The following is a 20,881-nucleotide window of genomic DNA, read 5'->3' as shown; positions in this document are numbered from 1 at the left end:
GACTTGTTTAAAAAAAAGGGTTATGTCGATTCTAAACGAATGGATGGCGTTATATGGTTGGAAATAATTAATACTTTTGGTATTTCTGTATACAAACAAGTAAAATGTTATCGTAATATTTGTTTAACATTGGTTTAGTTTCAAAATTGACATTTTGTAGGCACAAACTTATCGCAAATCACGAAGGTTACACCATTCTAAGTTGAGTTTCTTTATTTATGAGCCATTTTTATTATAAGTAAACTCATGATAAGTAGATTGTAGCTAGAACACACGTAAAAACCTAATAAGTTGTTGCAAAAGTGTTGCCAAAACCTGATTGTTTGTCAGAAAGTAGTAAAATAGATCAAAGGCAAAGAGATTTTTCATCTATTTATGTTGAAATCTAAGCAAACAAAAGGTGACTCATTGGAAATTTTTAGATTTCTATGTTTTTATGTAAAAAAGGAATCTTGTTATGACCGAGAAAAAATACAACCGTGTGTGTACAAGCAACTGAAGTGATGTTAAGAAACAAAATAAATCGAATTATGCGTTAAAAAATAACCCAAAATCAAAATACTATATGTGGGATTCGACCCCATGCGGACGCTAGTTCATTCATTTGGTTCTTAAGATCAACACCTTAACTTAGTACTCAGCACGCATGACCCACCTAAGGTCTGTTTTAAACAACATAAAACAGTTTCTTGCAATGTTATTTAAAAATGTTTTGACTATGATATCACAAAGACGTTTAAGCCATACTTCGACTGTGAAAACTCGTGATCATTAAATTATGTGCTATAGCAGGAGCCTAAGCTATTCAAACCGGAGGTGTTAGCAGTTTAGAGGGTGTCATCCAATTAAGGGAAGTGATTAAGTTGTATGATACACTTCGTTAGGCGAATTTGATAGGACTTAAGGAAATATGGGTTCGTTTTTATACAAATCAATCAGTGTAACACATAAATTTTGTAGTTTGGATGCAATACAAGACAATGTATCAGGACAGGTATAAAATAGTTTTCGTTTCCAAGACCTGCTTGTGTGCTTTCACTCAGCAATGAGTTGAAGTGAAAAAATTTAGTTGTGGATTAATACTCATAGAAAGTTGTTGGTTTAAACATACCCTACCTCACTGAAATTAGGTTATAAGTAGATGTGGAAAAATCATTACATAAAGTTAGAGGCATACAGAACGTGCAAAACAATGGGTTACTAGAAAACATCTTTCAATGTGATAAAACAGTTTAGTATATCTGTTAGAGGTTACATATTAGGTTAGATATAATTACAAAACAGTTTAAGCACTGAGCTATATAAAACTGAAGAACCCTAACGAAACAGCAACCTGTTATGAAAGTTCATAAAACAACATTGATTAGTTACTTATGCAAGTCAACAAGGAAACTAAAGTGAATCTTAAGCTATAAATAAAGTGAATTTTGTGTTATAAACTTATCAACTATCAACCCTTGAATGGTAAATTTACGTCAATACTACAAAATTTTTACCCGTCAAAGCATTTCATCAAAACAATGCAACTTCGTGACTTCCTCTGTTTCTTAAACAATCTTGTACAGTGGTTCTGGAGTTTGCAAAATGCAACGCATATGTAGCCTACCAATAATACGCTTTTTAATAAAACAGCATTAAAACTGATTTATGCAATACAATTTACCACGATTCAAAAAAATATTGTGTTGTTACTTCAAAACAGTAAGTTATAGGTAATCATTATCTTTAGAGATGAATTGTACTTATGGAATAGGAAGAATATACATAAGTGATCTCTAAATCGCTAAGAATGAATGTGAAATTAAATTTCAGTTGTAGCAGGTAGACAATATAAATCACTTTAAGTAATATGCTTCATAAAACTACCAGTATAAAATTTTTAGCATCTACAAAGAAAACCATGCGTGTGTTTAACAAAAATAACAGGGGTTGAAAATGTGAAAAAAAATACTTGTGACCATAGTATAAACAAGATACTAAACCTTTTTACAAATGTAAGCGTGGGATCGATCATGGATCCAAATAAAACCTTCAGAACCGAATGGAGGTGAAACCCTAAGTAAACAGTGTTGTCATTTAAAAGTCTCATGTGACACATCCAAAGTGTTTTATGATTATTAGATAAAGATTATAAAAATAATATAAGAGTTTGCAAATCATAAGTGGGCTTTAAGTTGCTGGAAATACGCTTAAGGTTGCTGAAAGTAAGCTTATGGTTGCTGGAAATACCTCATCTTTAAAAAAAAAGAATAAATAAGCAGATTTATTATACTTGAGAAAAATAAAAAATTATTTCAACAAACTGTAAACTAAAAGTTTTTGCTCTAAAAACATTGACACGATAAAAATTATAAGAAATTGAAAATGTTAGTTCTGTAACTTACAAAACTGAAAAAAATAATTTTAATAAATCATAAAGTTTTCATTGCAAAAACCAAAAAACTAAAAAAAAAAATACTTTTAACAAACTACAAACTTTTAAGTTCCATAATTTAAAACTAAAAACAAAATTATTTCAACAAACTGTAAACTAAAACTTTTTAAAACATTAGCACGAAAAAAATTTTTTTAAGAAATTAAAAATGTTAGTTCTGCAACTTACAAAACTGAAAAAATAATTTTAATAAATCAGAAAGTTTTATTCTAATAACATACATACGAAAAATTATTTTAAATAAAAAAAAAAAATAGTTAAGTTTTGTTTTACAAACTAAAAAGTAGTTTTGACAAATCGAAAACTAAAAAGTTTTATTCTAACAACATACACACGAAAGATTTATCACAAACATAACTTTTATTAAACTGAAAAATACTTTTAACAAACTACAAACTTTTAATTGCACAAACCAACAACCAAAAATATTTTTAACAAACTACAAACTTTCAGTTTGTATGATTGATAAATCAAAAAAAAAAAAACATTAACTAACGAGGTGCAAACTTTATGTTCCATAATTTACAACTGAAAATTAGTTTTAACAAACGTTTAAGTTCCATAATTTACAACTTAAAGAATAGTTTTAACAAACTACAAACTTATAAGTTCCATAACTTACAAACTGAACATAAAAAAATAGTTTTAACAAATTGTAATCTGAAAGTTTACCTCTGAAAACATACACATGAAAAATTATGTTAAGTCACAAACTTAAGTTTTCTTTTACAAACTTAAAAAATATTTTCAACAAATTGAAATTTTATTTTTACAAGCTTAAGAAACTACAACAAAATATCACAAGTTTCTGTTGCATAATTTGTAACGTTGACATCTGTGTTTGGAGGTTTGTTTGTGTGTTTTTATCAGCAGGTGTCATTACGTGTTGCAAAATTTGAGCTCTCATTCTGCAGGTTTGTATTTTTTCATGCTTGTCTTATAAATTTGTGATGTAGAGTGTGCTAGGTTTGTTAATTTTTTTTCAGTCCTCCGATTGTAGAAGTATATGTTGCAACAATTTGTTCTATAGCTGTTCATTTGGGTGTTCTCATTGTATAAAAGAAATGTTGATTGTTTAGCTGGTATTAGCATCATCTAAAATAAAAATGTAAAATTTATTCCTGCATGATAAACCTAAAGTTATATTGTTTTAACCAAGCCATTATTCTTACAATCTTTAAACGATACTATATCAACAAAAATAATTTCCAGATTAGTTACATTTATCAAAATTACTATCAATGATAACCTAAAACCACTGTTTTAGCGAAACGTAGACCTAAAGAAATAAAGGTTTACCAAAACCAACATAAACCGAAACGAAGATTAACCAAAATGGAGATGCCAAAATGCATTATTATTAAGCTTTTGAACAAGACATAGATTATAATATATATAACTAACTAATAAGCGACTAAGCACCCCTTTGACCATTTACTTTACAATAAACTAAAAGCAAGCCACTGATTAAAAGAATCAAAGTATAACGAAATTAACTAATCCATACAAGCCAAAAAACAGTGCAACCTCATTGATTTACCGAAATAACAGATTCACCTAGAACAAAACCCAGCATTTGGAAAGATCTGGAATCGAGCCAATAGACCTATCCACCAGAATCAATAGTGAAAACTCTATTCCTGCAAGCAAACAGCTTTACGAAAAAACATGGCTACACCCAAACCGACAAAAATTAACAAAACTTTAATAAAATAAACTTAATTAAATCCTACATATTAACAAAACATACAGACACATACAGAACATATACAAAGCATATACATACAGACAGTTTGCTAACTTACACGCGATCAGCCCGCACGACATATTGTACGAGAAGAAAAACAAACATACGTTGACATATGTTATTTAAATCGTCATGCTTTATATGCCTAAAATCAAAAGATCTGCAGTTTAAATCAACAACACTACATTAGTTAATATTTTGTGAGATTGATATTTTTATGTTGGTTGAGCAAGAAGCATAAATAACGTTAATAAACCTTTATGACCTTCAAGTACATTTTGGTATATTTAGGACTTGTATTGTAGACAATTATGAACACCTACAAGATTCAAACGATTACGCGATTAAAGCATTCAATGTGCAGCATCATGAAACAGAAGCGATGACACAAAGGTATCCTGTAACGTTAAATAACCGCAAACATAGGTTGTTTCCTTGCTTTTAAAAAAAAAATGTAATTAAGCTCTGTAAAAGGTTACAAGCAGATTTAACATCTAATTGAAATCAACTTGGGGCTATGTTTCAGCTTTAATTATTCCATATCCAACTCAATATTAAACTTTGCTAACATATTTCAGTACAAATTATTACATCTAAACTTTACTAACATACTCTGATAATCTAACAACACAAGAAAAACTGGATAATGTTAACTGGCTAAGAGTGCATTGCACCAGCTGGTTGCTAGGCTTTTCTGAACATATCATTAAACAGGAAGCAGGCTGAGTTCGTACATCCACAGCAAGAAAATGTTAATATGTACAGTATAGGTTGATATAGCATATTAAACCTTTATGATTTTCCAATATACTTTAGGAACATTTAAGACTTATGTTTATATGAAAAAAAAAAGATTGTTTTAATGTGAGAAAATTAAAACGTGTGTTTGAACTACAAACCAACAACTAAGCTAAGAATAAGTCACATTAAATCACAAGCAGAATTAATTAAGTATTGATAAGGTACTTTAAACTAAACATTATCATAATATTATAAATTTAAGTTATTATTATCTTGAAATTAAATTTATATGTTAATTCAAATGTCAAGTTTAAACTGTATAATTATTCATAAAAAAATTCCCCTTAAAAAATCCCCTATAAAATTTTGATCAAACCGGAAACCGACCGGAAATACGTAATATCCTGCTCTCTAGCGCCAGCGAAAAATAGCGCCACCGGAAACTGTTTGGGGGTTCTGGCAATCCTCTCCCACTACTCATCCATCCTGTACGCATATACTGCATAAGCAAACTATCCATAGCTTACCTGGCAATGTGTTGTCAAGAAACAAAGCAATGGTTCCTCCTAGGAGCATTGAACTTTGAAGTAGCACAATTATAATTTGATCGATTTGAGTGATCCCTGTTCGTATGAGATTTGAATTTGCTTTCATCCAATTCGCTACCGATAAACCAGTAAACAGGGAAAATCCCACGACGAAGATGTTTCTGACGATTTATATAAATAATTGTTGTAAAAATAAGTTGCTAGGTAGGCGGTTAAACATCAGTTGAATTGCTTTCAAAAGTGATCTTAAAAAGATTTTTTGACAAAAGTAATTGACATTACTTCATTGTTGTGATAGTATTTTATTTTTACTTAAAAAAACTGACTTAAATTAGATGTACACAAAACAGCAAAAAACCACAGACCACATTACCAACGATAGAGGCTACTGTGTGTCGTCCTTGAAACAAATGCTTAGTTTAATGCTTTAGTCTATTCTACTTGTACTTATAAGCGAGACAAAACAGTAATGTTATCAACATTATCCTTGCTGTGCAATTTATGGAATCTTCTAACTGGTAGTAAAAATTAGAAATGAAGGAAAGAAGTTTTACCACAAAAACGGCAAAAAAGTTAATTTTGATTTACAGTTCGAAAAACCTGCGTGGTACACATTAGGGTAACCCATGGCTGTTCTTTCTTTTTGATAACAGCTATGTATGAATTGCTATCCAACCTGTCTTCGTCCTAACTTTCGACTCAAGTTCCACATGTGTTGAGTGAAGATTGATGGTATATTGTTAACAAGAGACGGGTTCAATTGTGATGTGGAATAGTCACTTCACACTCTTATTACGTCCGTCCGTTAGATTCACACATCGTAACAGAAAGACGAAACACGTTTGGAAAACACAAGTCAGTAAAAATAGAGAAAGAATGACGAGAGATTGTCGCTCAAGCGTGACAGTGCATCGCAATGATGACGTCACGATTGCGCTACAATCTATGCCACAATACGGAAACGGATAGCTTCGCCATAATTTCGTGAACAATGGCCTGCCAGAGATGCGGCCTGATATGTTACATTTTGCAGATTTTGATTATCGCTACTGCTAGGGTTTGACTGACATTATCTTTAGACTTTAGGCAGCCTTGGGTAACCTAACGGTAGTCGTTAAAATGTTTTCAATCTTGTTGAACTTCGGATAGTTTGTATTATAATGTTTATTATATCACAATCTTGTTTCAATCTTTATCCTCGGACTGACAAAGCCTTGATTGGTTATTCCTGGTAGTTTCGTATACTTGTAGAGGCTCTTGACGCAGGGCCGGTTACCGAGATTGACAGAATGAAGTTTTCCGATTGTTGAAGTGTTGTTGCCGGGGAATTATTCCATTCACTAGATGCCCCTGAATGGAGAGCAGTCCTGAAAGTGCGTTTTCTTAGTTTAAAGTTGATAAAATTCTTTTCTTACCTTGGAGAGTTCATGTCTACGTATTGGAGATTGCTTAGTCCAATGGCTGCCACCAGTCCAAACATGACCATGAACACTCCACCCATTACCGGAATGGGAACAGTGACAAACAATCCCCCAAGCTTCCCAAAACACCCAAAAATGATAAACACAACCCCAACCGTTTGCAAAACCTAAAAAAAATGAAAAACAAAATCGATTGATTATAAAACGTGTTTTTACGCTCCCAATAAATTCAGGAACTCAGGATGTGAATTGAAAGGATTTTTAGTTGAATCAAACGAAATAAAATTTAATCCATGAAAAGCTTTGGGAAATGAAACAAATAACTTCATAAGAAAATAATTTTAAACCAAATTACGACAAAGAAAATTTGAAAATGAAAAAAAGTTGTAGGATGGCCTATTTTCGAATATTTGCAAGTCAGATTATTTGGCAATTCTCCAAGACGTAAGATGTAAGGCCATCGATGTGGAACATTTTGTGCGTTTTGTTTTCGTATTGGGTTGACAACTAAGCAAATCGCTTTCGGTTTGAACTGAAACCAAAAAAACTCTGTATAGGATTTTACCTTGGCGATCTTTATACACAGGCCATGACAACGTGCAGCTTAAAATTTGACTGAAGGCCGATCTGTCAGTCGCCAAAATCGCTGGTATAAGTTCATAGTTTGAGTATTAAATAATAAATATAGTCTTTGTGTATATTTTGAGTTTCTTTTGTGTTATTGTTATCATTCAAATGACGGAGAGAATTTTGGCACTTGTGCTAGAAATCCCCCAAAAAAATGTCTGGCAACACTGGTAAATGGGAAAAAAACTTGTCATTTTTCGAACGTACCGTAATATTAAAAACTTTGTAGACGTAGTGTTTTGGGATTCAGTGATCACACTTTGGCAATTTAAATTTCCAAAACTATCGTTCTGAAAAGATATAAAGTAAATTTAGCTTAGATTTTAAAATCAAGATTACATCGGCCTTCAGTCAAGCCTCCAGTTCGCACACTGTGAAGGCCTGTATATATAAATGGCTATGGATTTCACTAAAACATGTATGACTGCACCCAGACAGCAAACCAACCGTTTTTTACATTGATTCAACGTCTTCAGACGTTAGTTGGCTGATTAGGTGTCTGGGTAGAAATAGAAGCAAGGAAGTTTTGCGTCAAAGCAAAAAAAAATTCAAGATTTAAAAACACATGTGAAACAGTTTTGTCTACATTCTACAGCAACCACGAAAATAACAGACATAAAAATACTGAAAAGAGCACAAACTTTCTGATTTCAAAAGCAAGCACATTTATATATTTTATGTTTAAGGCTCCTAACACGAATTTAAGTCCGCCCTGTTAGCTCAGTGGTTACGCGCCCGGCTCAAGATCACGCGGCGCAAGTTCGACTCTCGAGGTGTGCGCTTGAGCAACGCATTTCAGGACTGCTCTCCATTTAGCGGCACCTAGTGAATGGAATAATTCCCCGGCAACAACATTTCCACAATTGGAAAAATTCCCTCACTCTGCCAATCTCGGTAACCGGCCCTGCGTCAAGAGTCTCTATAAGTATGCGAAACAACCAGGAATAATAAAGCTTTGGTAGAGAGTTTGCTTTGTTGAACCACAGAGAAATTTCTCTATGGTTATAATTTCTAATTTTTCTATTTCTCTATGGTTCAACCAGGAATCCCCTATCAAAGCTTTGTCAGTCCGAGGGTATAGATTCAAAACCAACCAACGTTTGAAAAAGTGCCAAAGAGACCTACCCTACAGATAAAGGTTACTTATTTGCACTCAGGGATGGAGGAACCATTTTAAAAGTAGGTGGGCCCAAAGGCGTTGCAGTCAAAGTTAATCAAACTTCTGGGGGGCTTCGCCCCCCAGACCCCCCATTGCATTGCTGCATTCCTAACACTTTAAATCGCTTATACATTGTGTTTTCTTGATTGCCTTTTGTGCCAACCAACGAAAAATTTCCGTTTTTGGGCCCGATTTGGCCAAACAAATTACAAAATTGTCAAATTGCTCTACAGCGCTGTACAAAATATGGCAATGTGCACACAAATAAAAAGGCAATGTACACACACAGTTAGGCTATAATACCAACCTGGGAGAAATGATCTGCAACATTATACAGTAGGCCTACGTGCATGCACTGCATAATATGTAATGATATCATTGTTTTAACCTTGGAGAACAATTAGATTGATTTATAGATTACTCCACCAATCACACGCAACCACACCCACACGTGCTGCCCATCAACAGTGGGCTCAACAGAAAAGTTTGAAGATTAGATTTCATCATTGAGCTATCAAAGATAACACGTTGATTACAACTCAAACAAACGGCTATTTAACGTTTACTGGCCTAGTAACAATCAAAATACGACGTGAAGCAAGCATTAGGATACAAGATGTAGAATATATAACTTGTGCTTTGCGTTAATATATTTGTTGACTTCAACAATATCAGACTTACTAACTAAGCTACTAAGTACAAATAAAATACGTACATTGTTTTGCATAACAAACTAGACCAGGGATCACCAACTGGCGGCCCGCGAGCCGCATGCGGCCCGCCACGCTGTTATGTGCGGCCCGCGGAAGCTATATCAGCGTACAAGCATAACCAAAAATACTTTTCTTGAGGAATTACAGAGCATGAAGGCAAAAAATACTTTCCGGGAAGCATATTTTCGCTTTGCATACGATTCCACCGAGCGACCAATCAGATTGTAGTTCTAGGTGGGGGTCGCTTAAAGTTATTCCAATGCGATGTCCAACCACACTGTCCCACTGGTTGATTAAAACGTCTGTTTTCGAATTTCGAAGTTGTCTGTGAGCATAGGGTTGCTTATTTTAAGTTTGTAAATGTCATGTAAAGACTAGTGTGCATTTCACAGTTATTGTGTTTCACGAGCAGTGTTCCCTTTATGCAAGTTTTTGTTGGCAAAATAGGTCGGTGTGCCAACTCAATTTGCAATAAATTGGCAAAATATTATATATATTAATTTAAAGATTTTTGCTGGTTGTATTATGAAAATATTCAGGCTAGCTTAGTATTGCAAAATGTTGTTAATCGACAATTCTTGCCATGCTGATAAGAACCGCAAGTGACAGTTGTCCAATATAATCAAGGAAAGATGGTTTAATAGGCTCTCTCAAAAAAGATGAATACCAAGTCATTGCTTTTTAGAGGCAACACGGTTATGAGTTACGATAGAAACGTTTTTTCGGTGATTTCCACAAGCGTTTGTTTCATGGTGCCTGGTTTCTTTCTCCCTGTTGTTGGAGCCTATTTTTTGCCGATATGTTTACAGGTCACTATTGTTGCCTGTATTGCGATGTGCCAAACATTTCCTTATTTACTGAAACTGTTAATTGCAAGATATCTTTTGTGAAGCGAAGTGACGACACCACTCTTGCTTGGCTTGGCGATGAATATTCTGATGAAACCGCTCGCCTCGCTATAAGTGCGCAAAACAAGTGGCCTCGTTTATCAGGCATTGTTAAAGAAGTCAAAAGTGTAGTTAAAGGAACTTGGCCTGGCAGTAGAGTTGTTCGACTAATTTCGTTGCTGCGGTATTCTAAGATAAATATTAACAACATGTAACGCTTAATAGGCTACTGGGTACGTAATGCGCTCTTTTCTAGTATAAGAGTCAACCTACCTAAAATTTGATTAGTGTGGCCCGCCACAGCTCTCCTTAGTGCTAAAGTGGCCCGCATGCAAAAAAGGTTGGTGACCCCTGAACTAGACAAATAAGCAATACAAAGCCATCGGTGAACAAACGCAATTCTTTATTATGGTAGGCTTACTATGCTGAGCAACACCCATCAAGGTACGAAGACCATTTATATAATTACAGAATACAAAGTTGTGTTCTTCAGTAAAGTAGCTGCTTAAAATTTTATCCTTGTTACGGAAGAACGTAATCTTGGTTCGAAATTCAATTCCTGGTAGTTTCGAAAATTCGAAAAAACTAAGCGCATTTTTGGAATCAGGGGCCCTGAAATACTCTAAAATGACTCTCACCTTTTGTGCCAAAATTTTTTTGTTGGCCTGTGTAATCAAACAGTGTGTATCAAATGAGTGAAGAGCTTTTTTTAGAACTCCTTCTCTAATTTGCCGTTTTCACTACATGTTTCAAAGAAATTTGGCCTTCAAAAGTGGGTGGGCCAGGCCCACCCAGAAAATAAAGTAGGTGGGCCCAGGCCCACGAGGCCCACGTGGTTCCTCCATCCCTGTTTGCACTACAGTATGACAGATTGTACCTACCCTCCTGCTGGCAACTCTGGTGATTCCAATCGCAGCTATGTTTTGGCTAAAAGATGTTGTACCGGTGCCTGAGCCTATTATGCCTCCTAAGACGCAGCCAATTCCTTCAATGAGAAATCCTCTAAGTAATAACAATGTTTATTTTTATTAGCGCAGCATCTACCACATATAAGTTACACCTTGTTCACAACACAAAGTAAACAGTTTTAGCAGAGGCTCACTCGAGTAGGTACCTTGCATCAGCGGTCCCCAACCTTTTTTCTATCACCGACCGGTTTTAATATTAAAATAGCCTCGCGGACCGACAATAGGAAAAACAATGTTTCTTACAAGCTATCGACCCCCGATTTCCACGTTTAGGGGAGAGGATGTCACCCACCAAGCCACCAAACCGGAGGATTGAAAAAAGAAAAATATATAAAGAAAAGATTAGAGCACCTCGATGGGGGTTAGGGGAAAACCGTGTGTGGGAAAGTCAACAATAAAACTAGTTCTCTCACAAGGCCAAACTTTAAAACAGAGTATTTGTATGTAAATGCGGTCAGAGATCCCTTTTCGTTTATATTTCCCCTTTGCACAAACTTTATCACTCCTTAGGTTTGGTTGCTTTGATAATAATGAGATACCTGCTCATTGCATGTGTAGGAGGTGGAGGAGCTTCAGAAAGCTTTGCGCATGCGTAGTAATCCCCTATTGACTCTACTGTACTCGCAACCACAGCAGCAAACATTCCAATAACTCCGGCTGCAGATACTTCTGGTACACCCCACTGAAAGGGATAGGGTACACGGAACCTAATAACATCCGACTTAAATAAATTAATTGTCATTCTTTGTAATAGACGACAATTGTGACGTCTTTATTTCGTTATGTTGGAAGCTTTCTGAATGCATAGAGCTATTAACCCGTAATTTCAAAAGCAATAAAGAGATAGATCTACCATGGTCTACACTTTTTTACCCTAACCTACTGTTTAACATTTACACGTTCTTAAGCTTAGTGAATGAAAAATAATTCTAAAACAAGCAAAACAGTTTTTGCTCTATTTAAGAAACCAACCGTAGAAAATTTACATGCCTCTAATTGTGTTCAGTTTTATGCTCATGTACGCTTTCACCTAACAATAGTTTCTGTCGCAGCCTACCATGGACTCCTTGAGAAGATGAAAGTTCTCAGGTCGGCCCGAGCTTCGTGAGCAGGATCACTTGGATCGGATGTTATTTGATCTGTCGCTGTAAGAATCCACGTCAGAATCCATCCAAGTACAAGAGCAATAAGAACCTTTAATATAAATTGCAGTTACTTTTGTACGGTACAAGACCTAACTGAGCCTCTGGCCAATACTGTAAGTAGCCTACGTGAGTAAAATTTTCCACAGAACGCATCTGCTGCAGTACGTAGCCTACTTTTTTTAATATGTCACTTCAACCATTAGCTATTTGTGGATCTGGACTTGGGTAATTGAACCAAACTTTTGTTTTCAGTTACACTGGATAATAAAAGTCTGTTATATAGTCGTCGTGGTTTATTAAAAAGTACGGAACAAACGCTTGTTATAAGAGCCGATCAAAAAATTATGTGAGCAATGTCAAGTTCCCAGTTGTTTCATCTGAGACTACAGTACGTTTAAAATGCAAATTGATACTGTTGCTTATTGAGTTGGGACAGTGTAATATTGCTCCATTGCGCAAGACACAAAATGGCATGTTTGAAGAAATCAACATTAACTTTATTGCATTTTGCTTCTTTGAAGTTTAGTTAATGAGCCTAAAGTAGATAAATAAAGCATTCTTTAAATTTTCTTCTAAAGGGAAGTTGGTGTGGTAGCACGCAAGCTTGTGAAACAAGGTTCTTTTAGATTAGAAGCAGCATGGCGGGTGAGATGTGATACTGGGGTGGCGATGCATTCGAGAGAAGGTTCACCAGCTTAAGTCGGGGAGGTCAAGCTGTGGAGTCGAGTTGTCTGTTGAAGGAGAGTGTGGATCGCAAATTCGTGGACTGTAGGACTCGTTCGCAAAATTAAAAATGGCAAAACGGGCCAAGGAGACAGGCTTAACTTTCCGCAATGCAAAAATGTATTGCAGACTTCGGGTTATCCCACAAGCATTCATTTGGCCCTCAGAGAAATTTGAGTTTGAGACTTTCAGTTTAAACCTAAAACTGTAAATTATGAAGTCAAAGTCATGGTGCATTGAGTTAAAATTTTGAAAACTACGATCTGTTATAAAATGCAACGACTTACTGGAAACATCTCAAAAATCGGTGATCGATTGACATGGAACTTTTTTTCTCTGCTGTAAGAAGGAATAGGAACTTTGACGTTCTTGAGGTATTGAGAAGAGATGATCAGCATAATGGAAGTGCTGGAAAACAGTTGATTGTATGAAGATAGGGCTGCACAAGAAAGCATACGCAACCAAACATCACTTCCAATATTTTCATTGGAGTGTCGGCAAATACAAACCAGGAAAATATACACACTGGTAATAATATCTCTCTGAAAAATCCACCTATAAAATTCGTTACGGTAAAAAATTCCCTCTGGTAAATATTTCTTTGGTAAAATATTGAACTATTTGGTAGGGAGATACTTGTTCGTGGGATGTTTGCAATAGCGAAATTGTTCTGGAAAGTACGTACGACATAGGGTCAATTTTTATGAAAGTATTTGATTTGAGGGGCGTTACCGGGGGATGTTTACCGTTTACTTTTCAATTGCAATAGCTGAATTGCAAGTAAAATACTCTTGCATCTCTAATCAGTATTTTACTTTAATTTAACGTTTCCTGTCTGAGCTCTAGCTGTTTAAGACAAATATTAAACCACAAAAAAACATACAAGATCGCTATTCCCCAATGCGTTTGAGCATATGACGGTGCAACAGAGAAGAGATCAAGCCCAATAAGTGCAATAGTTGGGACGATGGTAAGAGGTCCGATAAATCGAAGCAGAAAAGAAACAGCTCCCGTCACCCCAAAGAAAACTTCCAAGAGTGATCCCACCACCATGGCGCCTTGAACCTTGATTAAAAAAAAAATCCAATTAGATTGCGAGGGAATCAGGAATCGAGAATTCAGGGGACAACCCACGCTTCATCTGAATCTTTACAGGAACTTGTGGTCAACACAGGAGCGGATTTAAAAAGTAACCTTAGGGAGAGGAATGATAATTCCAACAAATCACAATGCAGGCTACTGTAGGTCTGCATTAATCCGACCTTTTAAATGATCCGTGAATAAAGTTACTTTTCTGTATTTTAAAGTGGTGGGACGATTCCCCCCTCTTGGATCCGCCACTGAGTCAGAATAAAGTAGTCGTAAGTATGACGACAAGTTCCTGAAGAGAGTCAGAAGAACAGTACACTACTTCAGGTGGCAGACTAGCTTCTTTTCGCCAGGTTTAAATTATGTGCCACCAAAACAAACTAAAAGACAAAAGCAGTGCATAAATAGGCTAAGCTGTAAATGAAATTGAAGATGTCCAACTCTAAAACGTTTTTGGACATTATGCTTATTACAACAAAGCAGAGGGAACCGCAATGCCAATACAGCATCACAATCTATGTACCACAATATTTTATAAAATTTTCCACTTAAAATCACAAACGTTTCTCAAGTAGTTTTACAATGTCGCCAGGGTTTATGTCATGTCGTGTCACCTATCCAAATGCTATTTTTGATACTGCAACTCAAAAGTAAAATAAATCAATATTTTCTTAAAGCTAACCCAAAATTTGCAAAATTGCACAAGTATATACTGTATATTATAACTTCTTGTAAATCAAGCATAGAAATATATACAACAATATCCATTTCGATAGCTCATGTGGTTGGGTTCATGTATCTGTGCACAATGATCACGCCGCGATGATCACAATGATCACAATCATGATGATCAAATGATCACGCGGCGCTGATTCGGCTTTCGGAGTGTGCGCCTGAGCAACGCATTGTTAGGGCTGTTCTCCATTCATCGGCACTCAGTGAATGGACTAATTCACAGACAAGAACTCTTCAACAATCGGAAACTTCACTCTGTCAATTTCAGAGACTGGGATTACATCGCAGTGGTTTAAAACTTCTACAAGCATGCGAAACTGTCACGATTCAGCTCTTGAAGAAGCTTTCTCTGTCCAAGGATAAATATCCCACAATGAATCAATATCAACTCGCATGTGCAATGATATCTGTGAATTTAAGCTGTAATAAGCTGTAATAGAACAAACAAACTGAAAATAAATTAGAAGTTTTTCAAATATTACACAGAGCACTTTGCTTATTCCGCATTACTTTTCTTATGTATGCAATGTCGATGAATATTTAAACTTTTCTTACAATAAAGCGCTCAATAGAAAAGCATTCTGCCATTTTTAGTGAACTTTTCAGATTTATGGCCCAAGTGTTAAAGTTATATATAATATTAAATAGTAAGTTACAAGGCTTTGTTTTAAATTATTTTTTTTTGTGTTATTGAAAATCATGGAATAGATGTTGATATCCCACCTCATAATCTGTTGCACATTTTTTAAACATCTAGGCTTACACAAAATTAAGTGTTTTTTTAAGATGAAATAACCTACTCTTCTAATTCTTCTTTTCCACAGCTCTTCCCCATCAACGATGCTCCCATCAGTATCATTGTAAAAAACCTCCGTAGAATTAGAAGAATTGAAAGGTAGTGGGTTTGGACACTGGTTTTGATCAAGAGCTAATATAGACAGAGTTGGAAGAAGAAAAGCGAAGGAACTACCTTGCAGGATTGGAAGCCTGGAGACAATTAAGTCAATAATGAAGGCGTTGGTTTAGTCACAGTGTATGTAAATCTATGACAACAACCGTGCCCTGGTATTATTTTATTAATCCTATTTATATCTTGGGCTGCATAGCCGCGGGTAGTGAGAGCCATGGTTCGTCAGTCGTAAGGCTGCTGGTTTTTGCAATACACTTTTAAAGCTAAACCGTCGATTGCAGAGTGGCGCCACGACTATAGCCCTTGATTTCTCTGATGTGGAACAGTAAGCTACGCTACTCTTGCGAGAAATGCCTACCGCCGTTCTTAGGTCTATGGCCAGCTGAACTGATCGTATCCACGCTTGTATCCGATTGTTGAGCATTCAGATTGGCAAATACGTTCATGAGCATGTTGTTTTGAGCATTGTGCAGGTGCTCTCACTGAATTTCAGTAATCGGCCGCCAAAGGAAAATTGTTACTTTAAAAATTGAATGAGGCTGTGCATTAGGCATTTAGATGGACAACGCGATACGTTCTTCTGTTACAAACTAACATCTTGTGATAGTTCAGCTAAGTTGGTTAGTTTTGCTTTTGACACAGGGCCGGTTATCGAGATTGGCAGAGTGAAGTTTCCGATTGTTGAAATGTTGTTGCCGGGGAATTATTCCATTCACTAGGTGCCGAGAGCAGTTCTGAAATGCGTTGCTCAAGCGCACACCCGGCGAGCCGAACTAGCGCGCGTGATCTTGAGCCCTGCGTTTAATCACTGAGCTAATGTGGCGGACTGAACTAACATTGACACCAGAAGAACGTATCATGTGATTGAATTGTTACTTTGTTAACTTCTGGCACATGCACTCGGCACATGGCATATTCACTTTTGGCACATTTGCATAAAATCTGCCAACAATAAATCTTGATCTATTTCGACAAAGGATTTTCTTTTTAGAGAGCTTTACACTATATGGAGTTGCTTATTAGGCTACAGATGTTTTACAGTTTTATAAGCAATAACCATCTTGGCCAAATCTTTTTGTAAGATATTGTTAGAGCAAAAGTAACAAAGATACCACTGTCATAGCCAACCTAGTTCCAATAGAGCTTTGTAACAATGTTGTTATTCCACAAACAAAGAAGACACTGCAAATCAAATTGGCCAAGCCCTGTTGTCCGATCGGGTCGTTTACTAAGCACAAACGTGGAGCCAATAATGTTGGAGCTCCAATGATTCCACTGAATGACAAAAAGAAGTGCTGCAAAAAACAATTCGTTAAATTACATTTCATTCAAAATGACATAGAGTAAGCTATAGCCTATATTGCAAGTTTGAGAAGTGTAATTAGGTAGAGAGCGTGTTGGGGCCTAAACAGATGCCTGCCGCGAAATAACTCATTTTGTGGTCGACTTACAATATCAATTGAGTAATTCAAGATCTCTATAACTTGAATATAAGCTATAGCCTACCAAAACACATTCTTTAGGTCTATGTAATAGGCTGACTTGTGCTAAGTCAAATACAACAGTCCCTTATGTGAAATTCCCTTTGCTAAATCGCACCGAAGATGTATTTGGTTTGGAATCAGTCAGGAAGTATCCTGATAAGTTAGTAGGCCAAGTATCTCACAGCAGCAATAGCAAGTTCTTTGCCTTGAGACTTTAACGGCTTATAAAAGCTCTAGAGGTGCAAAATTAGAAGTTCTATACTATACAGTTACCTGCAGTCCCAAAAACAGGCAAAGATACCAGGGAGGTTTATCGTTCAGCCCATATAACAAACGGTATTTTGGAAGTCTGGAATAAGTGTTTTCTTGCTTTTGTCCCATTTTATTTGAAGGCATTCTGTTGCTTTAGGCCTACTTATTATCTGTGGACCATTTAGGCTACTTGTTTAATTAAAAGCAAGAAAATGCAAAGGTAACTTATGAACTACTACCCTATTAGTCGAGTGAAATAAAAGTTAATAATATTAGCCTAAGCATAAAAGTTCTCTTAAATTTTTTTTTAAAACCTGCGAGGTTTGTGAAAACATATATCCCTACGAATCAAAAGAGTTTGTTTCGAATGTCATTTTTGGGAGAATTTAACAAAAATAACAAAATATACTTCAATATTACATAAAAAACAAAAACGCGTATCCCAGGTTATTTACAAGAGGTATAGGGTTGGGATAAAGAGCCTTTCTACAGGTTAAGAAAATTCCGCCGTTTCAATTTCAAGCTTTCATATAGCCTAAACTTGTCAAATTCTCATCTTGGTCCTTGTGCAGTTTTCAACGGTACAGCTAATTGCTTTTGTTAATGATAACCGCTTTACTCTAGTCAATCCTATACATGCCTGCAGTCCTGTAAGTTCTAGCCCTGCTCCTCAATTCTCATAGGCCTACATAGATCGTTAATTTTGAACGATCCAGAAAAACAATGCCTTCCTTGCAATTTCTGAAAATTAGACTTTGTTATTAGTTTATGATAGAGCGAATGCTACTTATTGATGACAGTAATTAAGAGTACTGTAGGCCTACCAAAGCTTGTCTGTAGGCGCAACTGAATTTCATGTTACAAAATTTAATTACCGTACTCCTAAGATGATTGGAATAAACACTAAATAAAATTAATATAAAAAATATAGTAACTGATATTTTTTATCCTTTTATTGCTCCACTTACTTTTTCAAGTATTAAATTCATTTCTGGAGCTAAGAACAAATAATAATAATAATAATACAGCATAATATACCCATACCACACAGTCAAGTGAACTACTAAACGACAATAACAACAAAACGCTTCATTGCGAAAATGCGAGTCCCAATTCTATTTTTGTGTGGAGCCTTTTTTTTAGCACTGTGAGCTTACCAGTCGCTTTCCGGTTAAATTTTTCTGCACCTTTTACAAGATTAATTTATTGAATTTGTACCATCAGACTGAGAAAGGTTCTTACAGCGTTTCATCCTGGCAGTTTTACAGACTTGTAAAGGCTTTGAACCGTGACTGACGCAGGGCCGGTTACCGAGTTTGACAGAGTGAAGTTTCTGATTGTTGAAATGTTGTTGTCTGTGCAATATTCCACCCACTGATAGCCCCTGGATGGAGAGTAGCCCTTGCAACGCTTTACTTAAGCGCACACTCTTAGAGTCTGTCAAAATTCTGTACAAACGGAATTTTTGTCCAGTCGACTTTTATGCACAGTGTGTTGCTATATTGCTAATATATGTTATATATTGCTCAAGCCAAAGCCTCTTTCCAGCAAATGAAATCAATATTATGCAACAAGTACATATCTTTCGTAACCAGATTTAGAGTATTGAAGTGTTACATTTATTCAATTTTTAAATATAATTCAGAAACCTGGACAATCACCAAATCAATTAATAAAAGAATAAATGGGTTTAAATGTGGGCATTCCGAAAAATGCAGAGGATTTCCTGGACTGACAGAAAAAGCAACCAAAAGTTTTAAATTAAGTCAAACAAACAAAGAATCTACTAAAAAATATCAAAGATAATCAACTTCAATTTTTAGGACACGTGCTGCGAAAAGGAAAGTTAGAACATCTCTCTCTCACAGGCAAAATTGAAGGGAAGCGTGCCCAAGGCAGACAAAGATTAACTTACTTAAACCAACAAACCGACAAAACTAACACCAACATACACTTAATACACAAAACAAACAACAGAGAATCTTGGAAACTTTTCATACAAGAGGCAGTCAATGCTTGGAACCAAGTGCGACAATAAAAGAAGAATATATCTTGGTATCGTTCACCGCTATATCACGTCGTGTAACGTTTATCATCTCAAAAACGTGATGTGATAAAACAAAAGGACGATAGATTTGGAATCGGCCCCTTAAATTAGCTATATTCATGGGCTGTATTCAAGGGGAGTGAGGGGGTGATCACCCTCCCACTTATTGGAGCGGTTTGGAATGACTAAGACGATTTTAGCCCACTGTCTAAAAATCACCTCCCCCCCCCCCCCCGAATTCTAAAAGTGGATAGAGACCCTGGCTATATTTATATGCGTTTCTTGAACAAAAAGAAGTTGAAAAATGCAGGCTTGTATTTGAATGCAGCGAAAACATTATCCATTTAATTGCATGTAATTATGAAAACAACCGGGAAAAATAAACTATGAAACAATTCTAGAGCAAAACAGAACAAACAAAACAAAAATTTAGTTTTGAAAATATGTCATAAGAATAATTATTATTATAGAACAGAAAAATTCCTGAGCATGTGCGTGAAGATACTGTAGCTGTAGCGTAACTATTGCCACTTTGAACAACGCTCTTCTCTGCTCTACTGTATTTCACTCGGTCACGCTTCTCTGCACTGATACTGTTTGCCTTGCAAAGCGCTTGAAGCAACATAGCATATTATGCAACAAATACAGCGCTACCGGTGTATAAAATTTAATTTTTATTCTTCATTCTACTAACACAACCTCATGCAAAATCAATTTGCAAGTCCGAAGTAGGCTATGTGTGAAAAACACACACCACCTCTAACGGTCATCATCAGGAAAGACTACAACAACGAGTTTTCACTTCGGGCGCGGTGAAGCGGCGTTTCTCAATGCCTAACAAAAACAGTAAGAAACAATACAAGTTTTGAAAGACTGGTTGTCGTAACGTATTTGGTATTATGATGTTTCAGTCTGGTTTCGAATCGAGCACCACACAAGAAGCTACTAAATCGATAGACTGCAACTGCAGTAACAATGAAGTTAAAAGAATTCTCGGTGCAAAGTGGGCTCTTGAGTTCGTTTATGTTTTTGGATCCTTTGTGTTTGCCCAATGCTCAATGTTGGACAACAGTAGACAACTGATTCAAATACGGATAGTCTATTCTGCGTGCGCATGCTTTAAAAAACGAATACCCTGCTGTTTTATTGTCGTAACCAGGCTTACGCCTGATAGTTGAAGATTTAGCTTAAGTGGACGGGAAGGCAAGGAAGCCAATCTTCGTGTCCACCTTCAGGCATGTCTTCAAATGT

At 35.9% G+C, this 20,881-nt stretch overlaps 1 protein-coding gene across 1 annotated transcript in view; it reads right to left on the bottom strand.

Moving 5' to 3' along the window:
• The window catches only part of LOC145768761 (solute carrier family 23 member 2-like), a 28,995-nt gene extending 11,185 nt beyond the window's left edge, over positions 1–17,810 (bottom strand). The window contains exons 1-10 of the mRNA XM_082580347.1: positions 17,605–17,810; positions 16,976–17,142; positions 15,738–15,924; positions 13,997–14,178; positions 13,401–13,521; positions 12,303–12,439; positions 11,785–11,952; positions 11,159–11,279; positions 6,886–7,058; positions 5,450–5,631 (exon numbers count right to left, since the gene is read on the bottom strand). Coding sequence (XP_082436473.1) covers positions 5,450–5,631; positions 6,886–7,058; positions 11,159–11,279; positions 11,785–11,952; positions 12,303–12,439; positions 13,401–13,521; positions 13,997–14,178; positions 15,738–15,924; positions 16,976–17,142; positions 17,605–17,727 — 1,561 coding nt within the window. The 5' untranslated portion in view covers positions 17,728–17,810. The remainder of the gene's footprint in view (positions 1–5,449; positions 5,632–6,885; positions 7,059–11,158; positions 11,280–11,784; positions 11,953–12,302; positions 12,440–13,400; positions 13,522–13,996; positions 14,179–15,737; positions 15,925–16,975; positions 17,143–17,604) is intronic.
• Between the last annotated feature and the right edge of the window lie 3,071 nt (positions 17,811–20,881).

This window comes from Aplidium turbinatum, chromosome 4 (assembly GCF_918807975.1).
Source record: "Aplidium turbinatum chromosome 4, kaAplTurb1.1, whole genome shotgun sequence".
NCBI lineage: Eukaryota > Metazoa > Chordata > Ascidiacea > Aplousobranchia > Polyclinidae > Aplidium > Aplidium turbinatum.
This window is presented reverse-complemented; position numbering and strand designations above follow the sequence as displayed.